The sequence below is a fragment of the Azolla caroliniana genome, unplaced genomic scaffold (genome assembly GCF_043228905.1).
Source record: "Azolla caroliniana isolate FFs.n. ecotype wild unplaced genomic scaffold, voAzoCaro1.0.p SCAF_7, whole genome shotgun sequence".
Classification (NCBI taxonomy): Eukaryota; Viridiplantae; Streptophyta; class Polypodiopsida; order Salviniales; family Salviniaceae; genus Azolla; species Azolla caroliniana.
Window position 1 is genome coordinate 2,540,930 of NW_028230442.1, and position 14,046 is coordinate 2,554,975.

The window sequence follows — 14,046 nt, forward strand, 5'->3', positions numbered from 1 at the left end:
TCCTACAAAATTACCTCCATGACCCGATTGGCTTTTGAAAGGAAATCGTGAATGTATTCATTTCTTTATCATGTGCCTTCGGACTCTAGGCTAAGATTGTGTTTGTGAATATATATATTTTAAAACTAAAGCAAAATTAGTAAATAGGAAAAGTTTGTCATGACAAAGAGGAACAATAAAAGAAGACTTTTGTAAACCTAAACCCAATCGAATATGAATAAGGGTACTGAAAAGGATGATTAAAATAAACTACAACAAATACATAAATATGTATTTATGAATAAATGTTCACATTGTACCACAATTTGGTAAATGGTTTAAATAAACCCTTGTGACATGTTCCCATTCCTTATCATATAATTACTTATTATTCAAGTAAGTTCTGTGTGTGAACCATTTGGGGTTTTAGAAATGTCACTAACTTTTTCATGATTAATTCTCTTACCTACTTAAAATACACGACTATAAATTAATCTTTCATCCCCCAAACCCTTAGATATGATCCATTTCCAAGGAAAATGGGTTGAATGGATCACTACATGCTAAGGTGTCCAACATTCTTTGAACTCTTGTTTTTTCTAGTTTGCAAGTTGTTTTGTATACATATATTAATGTGGAATTTGACGATTGATTTAATAATTGCCATAAATTTTAGTTATAGAGGCATATATGTAAGTCCCTTGGCTCTTTTCTGCGTTGTAAAGTAAAAGGACCGGGTTATATTTGGAAGTGCTAGTATATTATAGGATGAAAAAAATCGAAAACATGATTAGAATAAAACATGACTCTTGGAGAAAGCAAGAATATGAACATGCCATGGATGTCTATGTCAATGGCATACTATGGATGCCTATATTGATCATGGATGAGTTGATAGATCCGGTGGGTTTTAACAACTAATAAACATGAACATACCATTAACATCTATATCAATGAGCATGTCATGGATGCATTTACTGATGAGATCAACATGGATTTCTATATCGATGGTGGTTGTATATAAGGGAACTGGAATTTGCAACCTATGAACATGAATATATCATGGATGTTGATGAACATGCAATGAAATTTCTGCCCATAATGCATAGATCTAGGCAAACTTGAGTTCACAAATCAAGGGTCATGAACCCAAACTCAGGGCTTGGAGAAAGCAAGGAATATTGAACATCAATGTACAAAAAACTATGTGTGGTTATTGTATATACACATCAAATTGGTCATGATGAGAGTACAATGGAATCAGTTGGTATATCCAACACAACTTTTGTATTTCTTATAAGTTATGATTTTATAAAACCAAGGTGTATCTTTTTGTCAAAAAAGAAAAAGAAAAAAGGATCGGGTTACCTAAACTATAAAAAAACTCAAGACGTGAGAGAAAATATGATGAGTCGCTTCTTGAGTTCTTCAAAGATCATTCCAGAAATGTTAAAAAGAACCATTATCAATTAAGGCTAAATTTTGGCTTGTGGTCACTAAAATGACTCAACCTAAATTATGCAAAAGAAAAATTTTCGTACAAAGTATGAAGATAACTAACGTATAAGAAAGGTCCCTAGAATTCAATCTAGATCTTGGCAAACCTTCATTCATGTAAATACCATAAAAGACTATAGGGTAAGATAATGAATGTATAGAAGGATCCATTGCAAAAAAGCATATTATATAGACGGTATCAAGAAATATTATAATATATTTGGGGGATCGAGAAACTTAGCATATTACATAGTATATTGGAGGATTGGAAAACTCCGTATCACATTGCATAACATGGTATGTATAGTAGGGAAACTAGATCTTTGTTTATAATATGCCAATATCACTAACATGTTATAATAGGGTATGCCAAAAAATACATGTATTATGTAGTACTACAACATGGGAACCTCAACCTAGCATATATTAAGGTATTGTATGGCTCAGTACATTATGTGGTAATATAAGGTGTCTCACAACTCGACATATTCCATGGTATATGATAGGGAACTCACACAATTCAATACAATATTTCATTCTTAAATTTGATAAAACAAGCATGTAGTCGCTTTGGCCGAGTGGTTAAGGCGTGTGCCTGCTAAGTACATGGGGTTTCCCCGCGAGAGTTCGAATCTCTCAGGCGACGCGACTGGTAAATTTTTTGTATTTATTTGTTTTGTCACAATATTCACTCTTTATCTCTACAACACTCTTTCACATATTCTTCTTTAAGGAAATTTTATGCTCGAAAAGTATCGAGTTTGAATTCCTATATATGGATAACAAAATCATCTCAAATTCCATCCATCCATCCAATAGATGGAGAAGTTGTCCTTGGCCATGGCCACTATCAATGTTGTATCCATTTAGCGTATGTTTCATCATTCAATAGACATGGTACAATGATCTAGCCATCCATCTTAAATCAACATGTTTGAAGGATGTTGCAACAAAAAGGGCTCAACTACTAAATTCTAGTGTGTTGTATCCAATATCTATAATCCATCCTTTGCAAGCTTGCATGAACCATCCATCTAGTGACAAGATTACCTTTGATCGTCTAATGTCTTTCTCTGTGACTTGAAGTGTCCTTATGAGTGTGAGTATTAAGTTCATTTAACTTAAACTATTTCCTTCATGTTATGAAAAAAATAAAGTGCAAATGTCTAAATAAAAATTTCCTATTCGTGTGAAGGATTGGTCTTACTTCATGATAATGTTTTATGAAAAACTGCCTAAATGCTCAGCCAATAGAATCGATTCAAGAGCCACTTATGAGCCTATCAACACAAATGAAGCCTTGTTAAGAGATTTTGATACTCAAAAGCATATACACATGTTGGGATATAATTTATAAATATGAAAGTAAATAAAACCTTGCCGAATTTAGCTCATAGCTTGAGAGAATAGGATAATTTGACCAAAGACATACATGGATAGGATAATTCAACTCATAGCTTCAGAGAATAGGATAATTTGACCAAAGACATACATGAATAACCTTTTGAGAACATGCAATATTGTGTGAATATGATAATCTGTAACACTCTTCAGACTAATAAACCCACGACTAGATAACACACTACTCATCCATATGTTGCATTAAAAAGGGCAGACTGAAAGTGAAAAGACAAAGACACTGATGGCATATGTTATAAGACTTCAATCAAATTCACCTCGTACTCAATTATGAACTATATCTATCAACAAAAATATTAATAGCCTTGTCACATCATCAACATAATGTTACAATATTTTATGTAATGTAGTCATGGGCAAAGCATCTTTAAGTATGTAGAAGGTAAAAAGCAAGACACAAAAGCAACAATGATGGCTATGTCAAGAATGGAGGAAAATTGTTTTTGAAAATGAGGGAAGTCCAATTGTTAGTAACTTCAAAGTTTTCTATGGTTCTCTACTTTGCAATTAATGGGCTTGTGAGTAGAAGAATTATAGAAATACAAATACTTAATCGTATATGGTACCAAAGCCAGTGAAAATGAACTAGCATAAAAAAGATGATGTAAAAGTGAACTGTTTTGCAACTTTTTAAAGAGATTTTACATCACCAAAGGAGCTCTTTCCATACAAACTACAAAACTTCTTGAGGCTTTACCTCCAATCTTGTAACATTGCCTTTATGTTCTTTCTACATCCTTCGTCATAAGGGTTCACAAAGTTCTTGATGTGGTCAGATGACCCTGGATGAGAAACACCTGAAAAACTCAGTACACCCATACATAATGTACATACATAGATAGATGGCATACATACAATTTGTGTGTGTGTGTGTACATATATATATATATATGTACATATCATGTTCACATGGCAAGGTGATCTTAACTTATATACAACAAATAACTGTTGTCTGCCGGAATAGTAACCGACGGACAAGAGCGCAGGAATACGGAATAGTATAATATTGTAACGCATGTAACGGTTCACGCGGGAAGCGTGAATGGCTAAAAGACCCTGCGTATATAAAGGGCAGAAAACTTCTGATAGAGGTAGCATGTAATTTTGAATGTAAGAGGCGTATTGTAATAGAGTTCTATCTTCTTTGATATTTGTGTGTAGCTACGGCTAATCTATTGTGTGTCTGTAACACCTGAGAGCGTAGGAGTAAGTAACGGTGTGTGCGCTAGCCCACTGTCAAAGGAGCTCGGTTGTAGCCGTCTCCCTTATACTCTGCTAGGTTACAGGGAATATCCCACTAAGTATTACGCATGCTCCGCTACCATTCGTTGTCACACAATCACTTAGAAGTCTAGGTCAAAGGACTGACCGTAGACCGTTTTCCTAGTCGGTAACACTTTTGGCATGCTTGGTGATCTGTGTCTTTTCATAGACGAACAACGACGAATGGATGTTTAGCCGCAGACGCCGCAGAGAACCAACACGACTAGACCGGCCAATCATAATGTCCATCACACGTCAGGCAGAGGAACGCGCACGGCAGAAGCCTCGCCTCAGCGACCTCAGCAATACCTGTCGGGACCACAAAGGTGATTTTCCGCTCTCCAAATACCTCGACGATACGTGGGAAGCACGCTCACCACAACCGCACTGTGGTCTTTCCCTGCCCGCCGTAGCCCCCAGCATGGCCTTTGCCTATCCCCGCTTTAACGGCGAAACCGACGCTGGAACCCACATTCGCCTGTTCGTCAATGTCTGGAATGCAAACCACATGGCGCAGAGCCTTTTTGAGGCGGTAGTGAACCAGTCCCAAATGATGGAGTTCGGGTTAACATTGGATGGGTGAGCGGCGTTTTGGCATTCACAATAGGATCTGCCCGCAATCACGACCTTTGACCAGCTGCAGTCCATCTTTTTGCGGTTCTTCCATCGGAGGGTTCCACAACGCGAAATCCTCGGACAGCGTCGCTACCGCATGAACCCGAACTACACGACCCGCGTAAAAGAAGAAATTGACAAACTCCTAAAGGCGGGATTCATACGGCCAGTTAAACAAGCCACATGGTAGTCGTTCCAAAGAAAAACGGCAAAATTCGAGTATGCGTGGATTACCGAAAATTAAACGTTGTAACCATTACGGACGCATTCCCTTTACCATTCACCGATAGCGTACTGGAGGCCGTCGCAGGGCATGACATGTACAGTTTTTTAGATGGCTTCAGTGGATACAACTAGGTACGTATGCATCCCGATGACCAAGAGAAGACGACATTTGTCACGGACTGGGGAGTCTATGTGGCAGTCGTCATGATGTTCGGGCTAAAGACGGCGCCAGCGACATCTCAACGAACAATCACGGAGATCTTTGGGGAATATATTCCGGCATTCATGCAAGTTTTTTTAGACGATTTTGCGGTATATGGGAAAAAAACCAACCATTTCACGCATCTGCAACTGTGCCTGGAACGTTGCCACACCGCACGCTTAAGCCTGAATCCCGTGAAATGTGCCTTCGGCGTGACTAGCGGGACTCTCCTAGGCCATATAGTCAGCAAGGAAGGAATAGCGGTCGATCCAAACTAGATCTTCGCGATCACTCAAGCCAAAACTCCGACAAACGCGAAATCACTTAGCCGGTTTTTAGAACAAATACGATGGCATAGTCGGATGATACGATACTTGGCGGACTTCACCACGCCGTTACATGCCGTCGTGCATCAGACTCCCTTCCAATGGACTGCAACGGAGGACAAGGCCTATGAGGCGCTCAAGATAATGCTCACGCAAGCACCCGTCGTATAACCACCAGTTTGGGCGAAGCCATTCCACGTGTTCGTGCGCTAGGAAGTGCGCTCATTCAGCTCACCGAACCGAATTGGTACCGACCAGTGTACTATGCTAGTTGCAAACTATCAACAAGGGAGTGTAACTATTCCACAACGGAGCATGAGGCGTTAGGGATGATCTATAGCATCAATAAATTCCGACATTATCTGTTAGGGAGGAAATTCACGTTCCACGTGGATCATTCGGCACTGCTATATTTGGTGGAGAAACAAACATTGACGGGGAAATTGGCGTGATGGATGCTGTTGCCTCAAGAATTCGATTTTGTAATTCAGCACCGCCCAAGTACGCAACACGTAGTGGCAGATTTTTTGAGCAGACTTGATAATGGAGAAACGGTGCAGAAGGACGACGACGACTTTCCGGACGCAGATATTCAGCGGGTAGTAGCACTAGCAGAAAGAATGGAAACGACCTTTCCGGACCGGTGGCTTATGGAAATGAGAAGAAATGATACTTGTTGACTACGGGGCTGCCTCCACCACAATTATGCACGGATGAGAAGAAATGATTAGCCGTCCGGAGCCGTAACTTCTGCTTGGTAGAAGGAATCTTATATCACAAAGGTAGTGATGGCATTTGGCGACGCAGTGTACGTAAGGATGAGAAAGAAGCCGTCTTACGGGAGGCTCATTGCAGCATGGTAGGCGGCCACTACGCGGGTGATGTTACGGCTTGGAAAATATGGCAACCAGGCCTATGGTGGCCAACTACACAAAAGGACGCATACGAGTATTGCAAAAAGTGCGATTTGTGTGAACGGATGGGCCAGCCCACGAAGGGCACAAGAATGCAACACCAGCCCGTATTACCGTTAGATCCCTTCCAAAAGTGGGGATTGGATTTTGTGGGTCCCTTCACACCAGCGACGGTCCGTACGGGCAATAAATACATATTGGTAGCCAAGTGGGTAGAAGCAAAGGCACTACGAGAGAATATGGCGGCCGTCATAGCGAGATTCCTTTACGAACACATTTGGTGTCGGTTCGGTTGTCCGATTGGGCTTATCAGTGATCAGGGGAGCCACTTTCTCAATACGGTTGTTTGTGAACTAACACATCATTGCGCCGTAGTCCACAAGAAAAGTACACCATATTATCCACAGGCGAATGGCTTGGCGGAATCCATTAACAAGACGTTGAAGACCATATTAAAGAAAATCGTCAATGAAAATAGAACGGACTGGGATACCAAATTACATAGTGCATTATGGGCGTACAAAATCAGCTACAAAACAAGCATACAGTCAACACCGTTTCGACTAGCGTTTGGGTTGGAGGCCATTATGCCGGTAGAGTTTCAAATACCTAGTTTACGGATTCAGGTATGGGACCGACTAATGCCAACGAATGCATCGCGGAGTTGGAAAATAACGCGACTACGGCGCAACAGGTAGCTCCACCACCAAACCACGCCATCGAAGCCTTGAAGGAAGAGATTGAGGCTCAGACCGCCATTGCCTCAAAAGCGAAAAGGGTCGTACAACTAGCGGAATCAGAAATTGACCGCCTCCGCGCTGAACTTCGCCAGTCCTCAGACAGGAAATTAGAAGAACTACATGCGAAGGAATCCCAGCTGTGGGCGGGTATGAAGAGCACGTATGAAGAAATGGCAGTAGTTAGTCAACAAGAAATTGCAAACCTCAAGAAGGCTGTGGAAGAAGCACGCAACCGTTGCCACGCTATCACAGACAACGTGCGTATCCTTTTATAAACGAACCGGGAGAGGTTTACAACACAATTGAAAACGGCGCTAGACAAAGGATGGATAGCGTGGGCGGCCCAAGCAGCGAAATTGCACGCGTATCGAGCGGACTGGGAGAACCGGAGAAAAGACGGCCGAGGCTTCTATAAACTCAATGAGGAAAGCATTGCGGCAGTACGCGAGGACCAACATTTAGAAGAACTCGCGCAACTATTAGATGATTTTGGTGAAAGTCAAGCGGATCTGTTTCACCAAATCATGCAAGCCGGCAGCACACGAACAAACGAGGAATCCATCGCGACACCAATTCCGGATACTGCCGAAGAAGAGGAACCTCAGGACAGGTCACCAGAAATTACAACTACGGTGAACAACGCGGAACGGCGAACGGAGTCCCCCATAATACCAGACAACGAAACCACTGCCCAAGAGGAACCCCATCTACCAGAGCATACGTTATCGGTCGACCACAGGGAGAACGTTGCGGACTAAGAGGAACCGCAACCCCACTCCCCAGAGCGTAGAACGACGGCCGACATCACGGAGGAAGTGACGGACGAAACAGAGCCGCGACCGACCACAAGCCCACCGACGGCTGAGCCCAACCCCCTAGCCCAAGAAGAGCCCGTAGAACCCGGACCGCCCACACAGGACGATCGCGACACCATGAGAAGCCCTCCCGACCAAGCAGGGGAACCACACCACGATGCACATACAGGCTCTACGCCGTCCCCGGACACGAACACCGTAGCAGAGCCAAACATCAGGGCCATTCTGGAAGAAGACTAAAGGGATGGGTCCGACGTGCCATGGCACTGTCCCACAGGCGTGCCAGGTGTTCACCGGAATAGTAACCGACGGACAAGAGCGCAAGAATACGGAATAGTATAATATTGTAACGCATGTAACGGTTCACGCGGGAAGCGTGAACGGCTAAAAGACCCTGCGTATATAAAAGGCAAAAAACCTTTGATAAAAGTAGCATGTAATTTTGAATGTAAGAGGCGTATTGTAATAGACTTCTATCTTCTCTGATATCTGTGTGTAGCTATGGCTAATCTACTGTGTGTTTGTAATACCTGAGAGCGTAGGAGTAAGTAACGGTGTGTGCGCTAGCCCACTATCAAAGGAGCTCGGTTGTAGCCGTCTCCCTTATACGCTGCTAGATTACAAGGAATATCCCACTAAGTATTACGCGTGCTCCGCTACCATTCGTTGTCACACAATCACTTGGAAGTCTAGGTCGAAGGACTGATCGTAGACCGTGTTCCTAGTCGATAACAATAACAAAAATATAGTCGAGCTAGTATGTATATGTAATGTAGCCGGCATTTTATATATAGCATTTTAGACTGAAATGAGATTTTCTACTGGGGACCAAAAGCAATGTTTCTGCAATCTCTCTCGTTCCCACTAGCCTACAACGCAAATTATTTCACTATTTTTGGCATTTGTTTCTAGATAACGTTGAGTAGATTACATTAAAAGTTGCAACTCAAAAAACTCACCAGAGTCTTCGTAGAATGTGGGAAGTTTTTCCCAATTCATCTGAATGGTAAAAGTTATAAAAGCATCAATGACACCATTGCAAACACTTCCCTCACTAAATAAAAAATCTCTCAGAAACAAGAGCATTACCCATTCATGAGTTGTCAAATTTACAGTAACAAGGTATATGTGAAAAATTAAGAAGGGTACCTGGCCAGCATTATATCAATTGTTCTCACAAAAATGTCTGAATGCATAATTTAACCAAAATATTTTCAAATAGAATACGCACCTGCCATACAATTTGAAATGCTACAAATATGCTAGTAGTGAATACCCATGCTTCTCTAGAGAATACCTGAGAATTTTATGAGGATCGAAACAAGGATTGAACTACATAAATAGGAATAACAGCACGCAGATAAAATACTTAACAAAAAGCAAATAAACTGCATTCAAACAAAACCTTTAAAGTAGAATGACAAAATATATCAAATAAATTTCTTAGACAACATGCGGAGTCAAAATACAATCATAAATACATGATAGAACAATGTCAAGTATTATAATGCACTTATGACATCTCACTGGATATTCACGAAGTTGCCTAATGGTATACAAATTCTTCATCATCTAGTTGAGGTCCGTTTCAATTTGTATATATGTGTCTTAATGTTAAGACAACTGCATCTTTTGGATAAGGATGATGATAACCAGTACTTCACTTGAACTTTGTCCAGTGTCATCATGCTTCCTAGTGAATTTCTAGGTTCTCTTCTCTCTAATGTATGTATCATCTGCAAATGATTACCTGAGAAGCATTTACTGTGCCAACAATCATGAGCTTAAGAGATTGATCGACAACAGTCTTGATTCCCAAACTTCGCTCAATGTTTGATGTGCTAGGGATAATCTCCTCGATCCTCCTAAGCTTCTCATTCTACACATTGCAATGAGTTACCCATATTATAACAACCTATTCTTTCAAATGTTCTACTACCCTTGGGTTAGAATATGATTGCTACATGGTCATTTGTTCAAGTGGTGCCTCCCATTTTTCTCCGATTAATGATATACTTGATCATCATAGACTACCTAGCAAATCTGTCAAGAAAGCCCTAATCTGTCAATAAATAAAAGTAGATCAAATTTGAATCCTTTGTTTAGAATGTTGGTTATCGCTCATTTAAATATTATCATGTTCATTATAGTAAATTCATTGCATTTCATCGTTCACTGACATTTTTGGAAATGGCTTGCAACCCCAAAAGGTACCATTATACCACTATCAAGAAACTAATATCTAGACCAACTGACAATAGAGAGCAGAGCAGAATACAAATAAGGTATAGAAATGTACCTGCAAGACAGTGTAAAAAGGATCATCAAGAAATGTTCTGATATCTGTCATTATTGCATCGACAAATATCCAAAAGCTTATAGAGTGACATGGTAATAGCATTCAGCTAACAAGAAGTAATAAAAGAAAACTACCTTGACTGCTGATTAGCTTTGTTGACTGCCAAGACACATCCATCAAATCTATATACACAGAAAACTTTATTTTTACATGGAATATGACAAACTTGTAAGTTGTGACATCACGAGTAAGGTACAAACTTACATATAGAGCTGCATAAAACATATACAATCTCAGTTAAACAGGAGATGCCCAACAATAGAAGGAAAAGTCGATGATTTCCTATTCCTGCGATGAAAGAAAATGTGCAGTTAACCTTAATGGTTTGCATACATCTGGAATGGTTATGGATTCTAAGTTCCAAAGTTATCAGTGAATGAATAAAGACAAGGAAAATTCCAGTACTATTTCACCAAATAGGTGTCATTTAATTTTAAAATTACACATAACCTATGATGTATATTGGAATAGAAACGCATTTATACAAACTACCACGAAACATGCCACCATGTCAAGAACTAAATTCCTGTTATAAGCGATATTATGATACATGCACAATCAGATAGCATGGCAGAAGGTTATGATTAAGCAATGATCAAGGGTATCCAAATCAAACTAGAAGTTATTCATCAGGAAAGTCAGGAACACATAAGAAATGATAATCAGTCAAATATGCATTGGTTGTGGTGAAAGGAATGCTATTAATATCCACTGACATGCATGATGAATCAACTTGACGTGATGTCTACTACAGTGATACTAGTAGTAGCCACATTACTAAATTCACAACATACTCTAGGCATCCTCAAGGGAAACTGTACTACCAAGGATTTTACCAATACAATTTTGAACAGCAGCACAATGATGGTCATAACGTTGAATAAATGCAGAGCAATGATGACAGTGCTTCCCTCTCCAATCAGATTCTGCGAAAAAGCACATGAGCCATAAAGCAAACACTCTTGTCAGCATCAACTTAATTCAAAGCCAATAAAAGAATGTCAAAAGAAAACCTTTATAATATCAGCTTGTAAATACCTTCCACATCTCCAGAAGCAGAATTCACATATCCTGGATTACTGGTAATAACCCTGCACGAATTAACGATTCATGCTAACTAATTGCAATTCATCGGTTTCTTATTTGATATCTAAACCAATTCATTCAGTTTATAAAATTCAGATGCTTTTATTGTATTCCTAATGTTTTCCACCTGTTTCCACCATTATGATTGGACAATTACTGCCCAACATCTCTTAAAACATTGTGATTATAGAAATTGGCAACAGTTCAGTTTAGGCAACAATTCAGTTTAGTTTGTCTTGGGGGTTCAAGGGTTCACTTAACAGTTTGTGGTTTATCCGGCATCAACAACAGTTGACACAGCTGTAAATTTTCAAATCATGTATTGAATATCTAACATCTGTAATATGTAATATGAAGTTTTAACTTTAAACCCTATAAATTCTTATCTCAATTATGAGCATGGTTGCTATTTGAATATAGAGCTTCAAAAAATTATTGTACTGTTGCAATTGATTAATATTTGCTATCTATTGCACTACGATGGTTATGCTCGTCAATGATCTTTGAGTGCCTAAACACAATCCTAGCCTGTATCGGCTGTACCCAATGCGTAAGAGCATGTCCCACAAATGTACTGGAGTTGATACCCTTGAATGGGTTTAAAGCATTCAACCAAGTTCCAGGTGCAAGCTTCTCAATTAGTTATGTATGAAACATAAGAAGAATATTACAAATAGCGATAATCTCTATTTGAATGTCTTCACTTTCACCCAAATTGTTTACCTCATTAAATAGAATTCAAAATAGGCTTCCTAGTTCAATTAAATTATATGCAAAAGCTTCTCAATTAACTGAGCAATATCACGAAGAAAATGCTAGGAAACTTGAGTAGTATAATATACTCTCTTTATGTACATTTCAAAGAAAATAGGTAGCCATTACTTGTGCCAAGAGCATGAGAAATAAATCGTAGATAACCATAATCTTTACTTAGAAGTTTTCACTTTCACGCTAATTGTTTACCTCATTAAATAGTATCCAAAACCACAACATGAGGTGAGAAATACAATGCTCAATTTCACTTTCATAACTGCAAATGAATGATGATATAAGTATAGAAACATAACCCAATCAACTTTACTCAAATATTTAGTGCATCAAAACAATAGTGAGAGAACTGGTTGATTAGTTACGTTAGCACTACATTAGAACTTTTCTCTGTTAGCATTATCCATGTTAATATCTTTTTTTAATTCCAGCTTTAAAATGGACCTAGCTACGTTTTCCTTATTTTGGCAACTATATGCTAGATTATTCCATCCTATATTGTGCTTTATTTCTGCGCTCTTCAGAAGGGTTTACAGAATACACAAATGCAATTCTATGCTAGATAAAAAGGAAGCCACAAATGCAGCTGAAACAACATGCAACTTATGAAACACATCTGAGAGAATGGAACACCTGAAAGCAGGATGAAGACAAAAAACGGGGAAAGGGGTGTTGATTCAACGTCGAAGAAAGAAGAAAGAAGATATAAAGAAAGAGAAAAAACATTATCTGTACATGTACGATTCTCAAGTCAGATTGTAAATTGTCCAGAAATATCTTTATCATACATCAATCCAAAAAGGAGAGATATCTCTGAAGTGAGGAATGCACCTATGATGGCAGAAGCTAATGACCTTTATCAGTCAATGACAAGGGTTGCAAGATTATGGTCAACAAGGGCAGGCTGGGGCCTACATGCATGACAAATTGCTATTGTCAGATCTGTTGTAACCCCTTGGCAATGTCCTGGTCTAGTGATGTTCTGGGGTTGATCCATATTGTTCCAATATTCAAGTTGACGATATCCATTTGGATCACTATTCTTTTCTGCATTGTTCATGTTTGGATGGAGACAATGTAAGCTATACTAGAATGGGGCAGTGAATTTATCCTTATGCCATATGCATCGAACCATTGCTGCATTTCAACATACCAACAATGATTATCCCTGTGTTCAGCAAGTCTTTTTGCCTGCATAAATACTGACCTTGAGTACCTTCATTTTGGGAGCTCGCAAAGCTACTGGATACCAATCACTGATCATAACAATGCCTCAGTGATTATTGGGGCTGCTCCCATCTCCACCAGAATTTGTCATGCGGCACAGATCCTTTGCTCCTTGTCATGCAGGCAGTCATTGAGACTATGGTCTCCAAATATTTCCAAATATTTTCCTCGTCAATGTTGGAGGGTGGCAGCTCCAGCACTGCACTCTCTTTCATCTTTATTATCTTTGTCATCTCCACCAGAATTTGTCATGCGGCACAGATCCTTTGCTTCTTGTCATGCAGGCAGTCATTGAGACTATGGTCTCCAAATATTTCCAAATATTTGCCTCGTCAATGTTGGAGGGTGGCAGCTCCAGCGCTGCACTCTCTTTCATCTTTATTATCTTTGTACTATATTCTCTCCCTTCCCAGATTCTTCCCTCTCTAGAATCTGCAACTCTTTTAATGCCTTCTCTCTCTAGAATTTGTAATGCTTTAAATGCCTTTTTCCTCTTCTACTTTTTCCAAGATATTCCCTTTTATTCCTAGCTTTTTGTACCTGTTTGGTAGTACAAGAGCCACTTTACTACCAAATAACCATTTCGCCCACTTTCCCCAATTTTGTATAAA

General features: G+C 39.6%; 1 protein-coding gene and 1 non-coding gene across 5 annotated transcripts in view; one reads left to right on the plus strand and one right to left on the minus strand.

Moving 5' to 3' along the window:
- Positions 1–2,040: 2,040 nt before the first annotated feature.
- On the plus strand, positions 2,041–2,122 carry TRNAS-GCU (transfer RNA serine (anticodon GCU)). The gene has a single exon. It is a non-coding gene; the product is annotated as a tRNA-Ser (tRNA).
- A 1,234-nt stretch (positions 2,123–3,356) lies between these two features.
- Positions 3,357–14,046, minus strand: part of LOC147861521 (uncharacterized) — a 34,233-nt gene continuing 23,543 nt past the window's right edge. The window contains exons 3-12 of one of the 4 annotated variants that reach the window (XM_087322443.1): positions 12,404–12,470; positions 11,393–11,445; positions 11,179–11,280; positions 10,559–10,642; positions 10,429–10,476; positions 10,295–10,338; positions 9,227–9,292; positions 9,085–9,144; positions 8,955–8,994; positions 3,357–3,692 (exon numbers count right to left, since the gene is read on the minus strand). In XM_087322443.1, the coding sequence (XP_087178569.1) occupies positions 3,589–3,692; positions 8,955–8,994; positions 9,085–9,144; positions 9,227–9,292; positions 10,295–10,338; positions 10,429–10,476; positions 10,559–10,642; positions 11,179–11,280; positions 11,393–11,445; positions 12,404–12,470 (668 nt within the window). In that variant the 3' untranslated portion in view covers positions 3,357–3,588. Of the gene's footprint in view, positions 3,693–8,954; positions 8,995–9,084; positions 9,145–9,226; positions 9,293–9,388; positions 9,875–10,294; positions 10,339–10,428; positions 10,477–10,558; positions 10,643–11,178; positions 11,281–11,392; positions 11,446–12,403; positions 12,471–14,046 lie in introns of those variants that run through there. The other 3 variants (XM_087322444.1, XM_087322445.1, XM_087322446.1) reach the window with 3 other exon arrangements.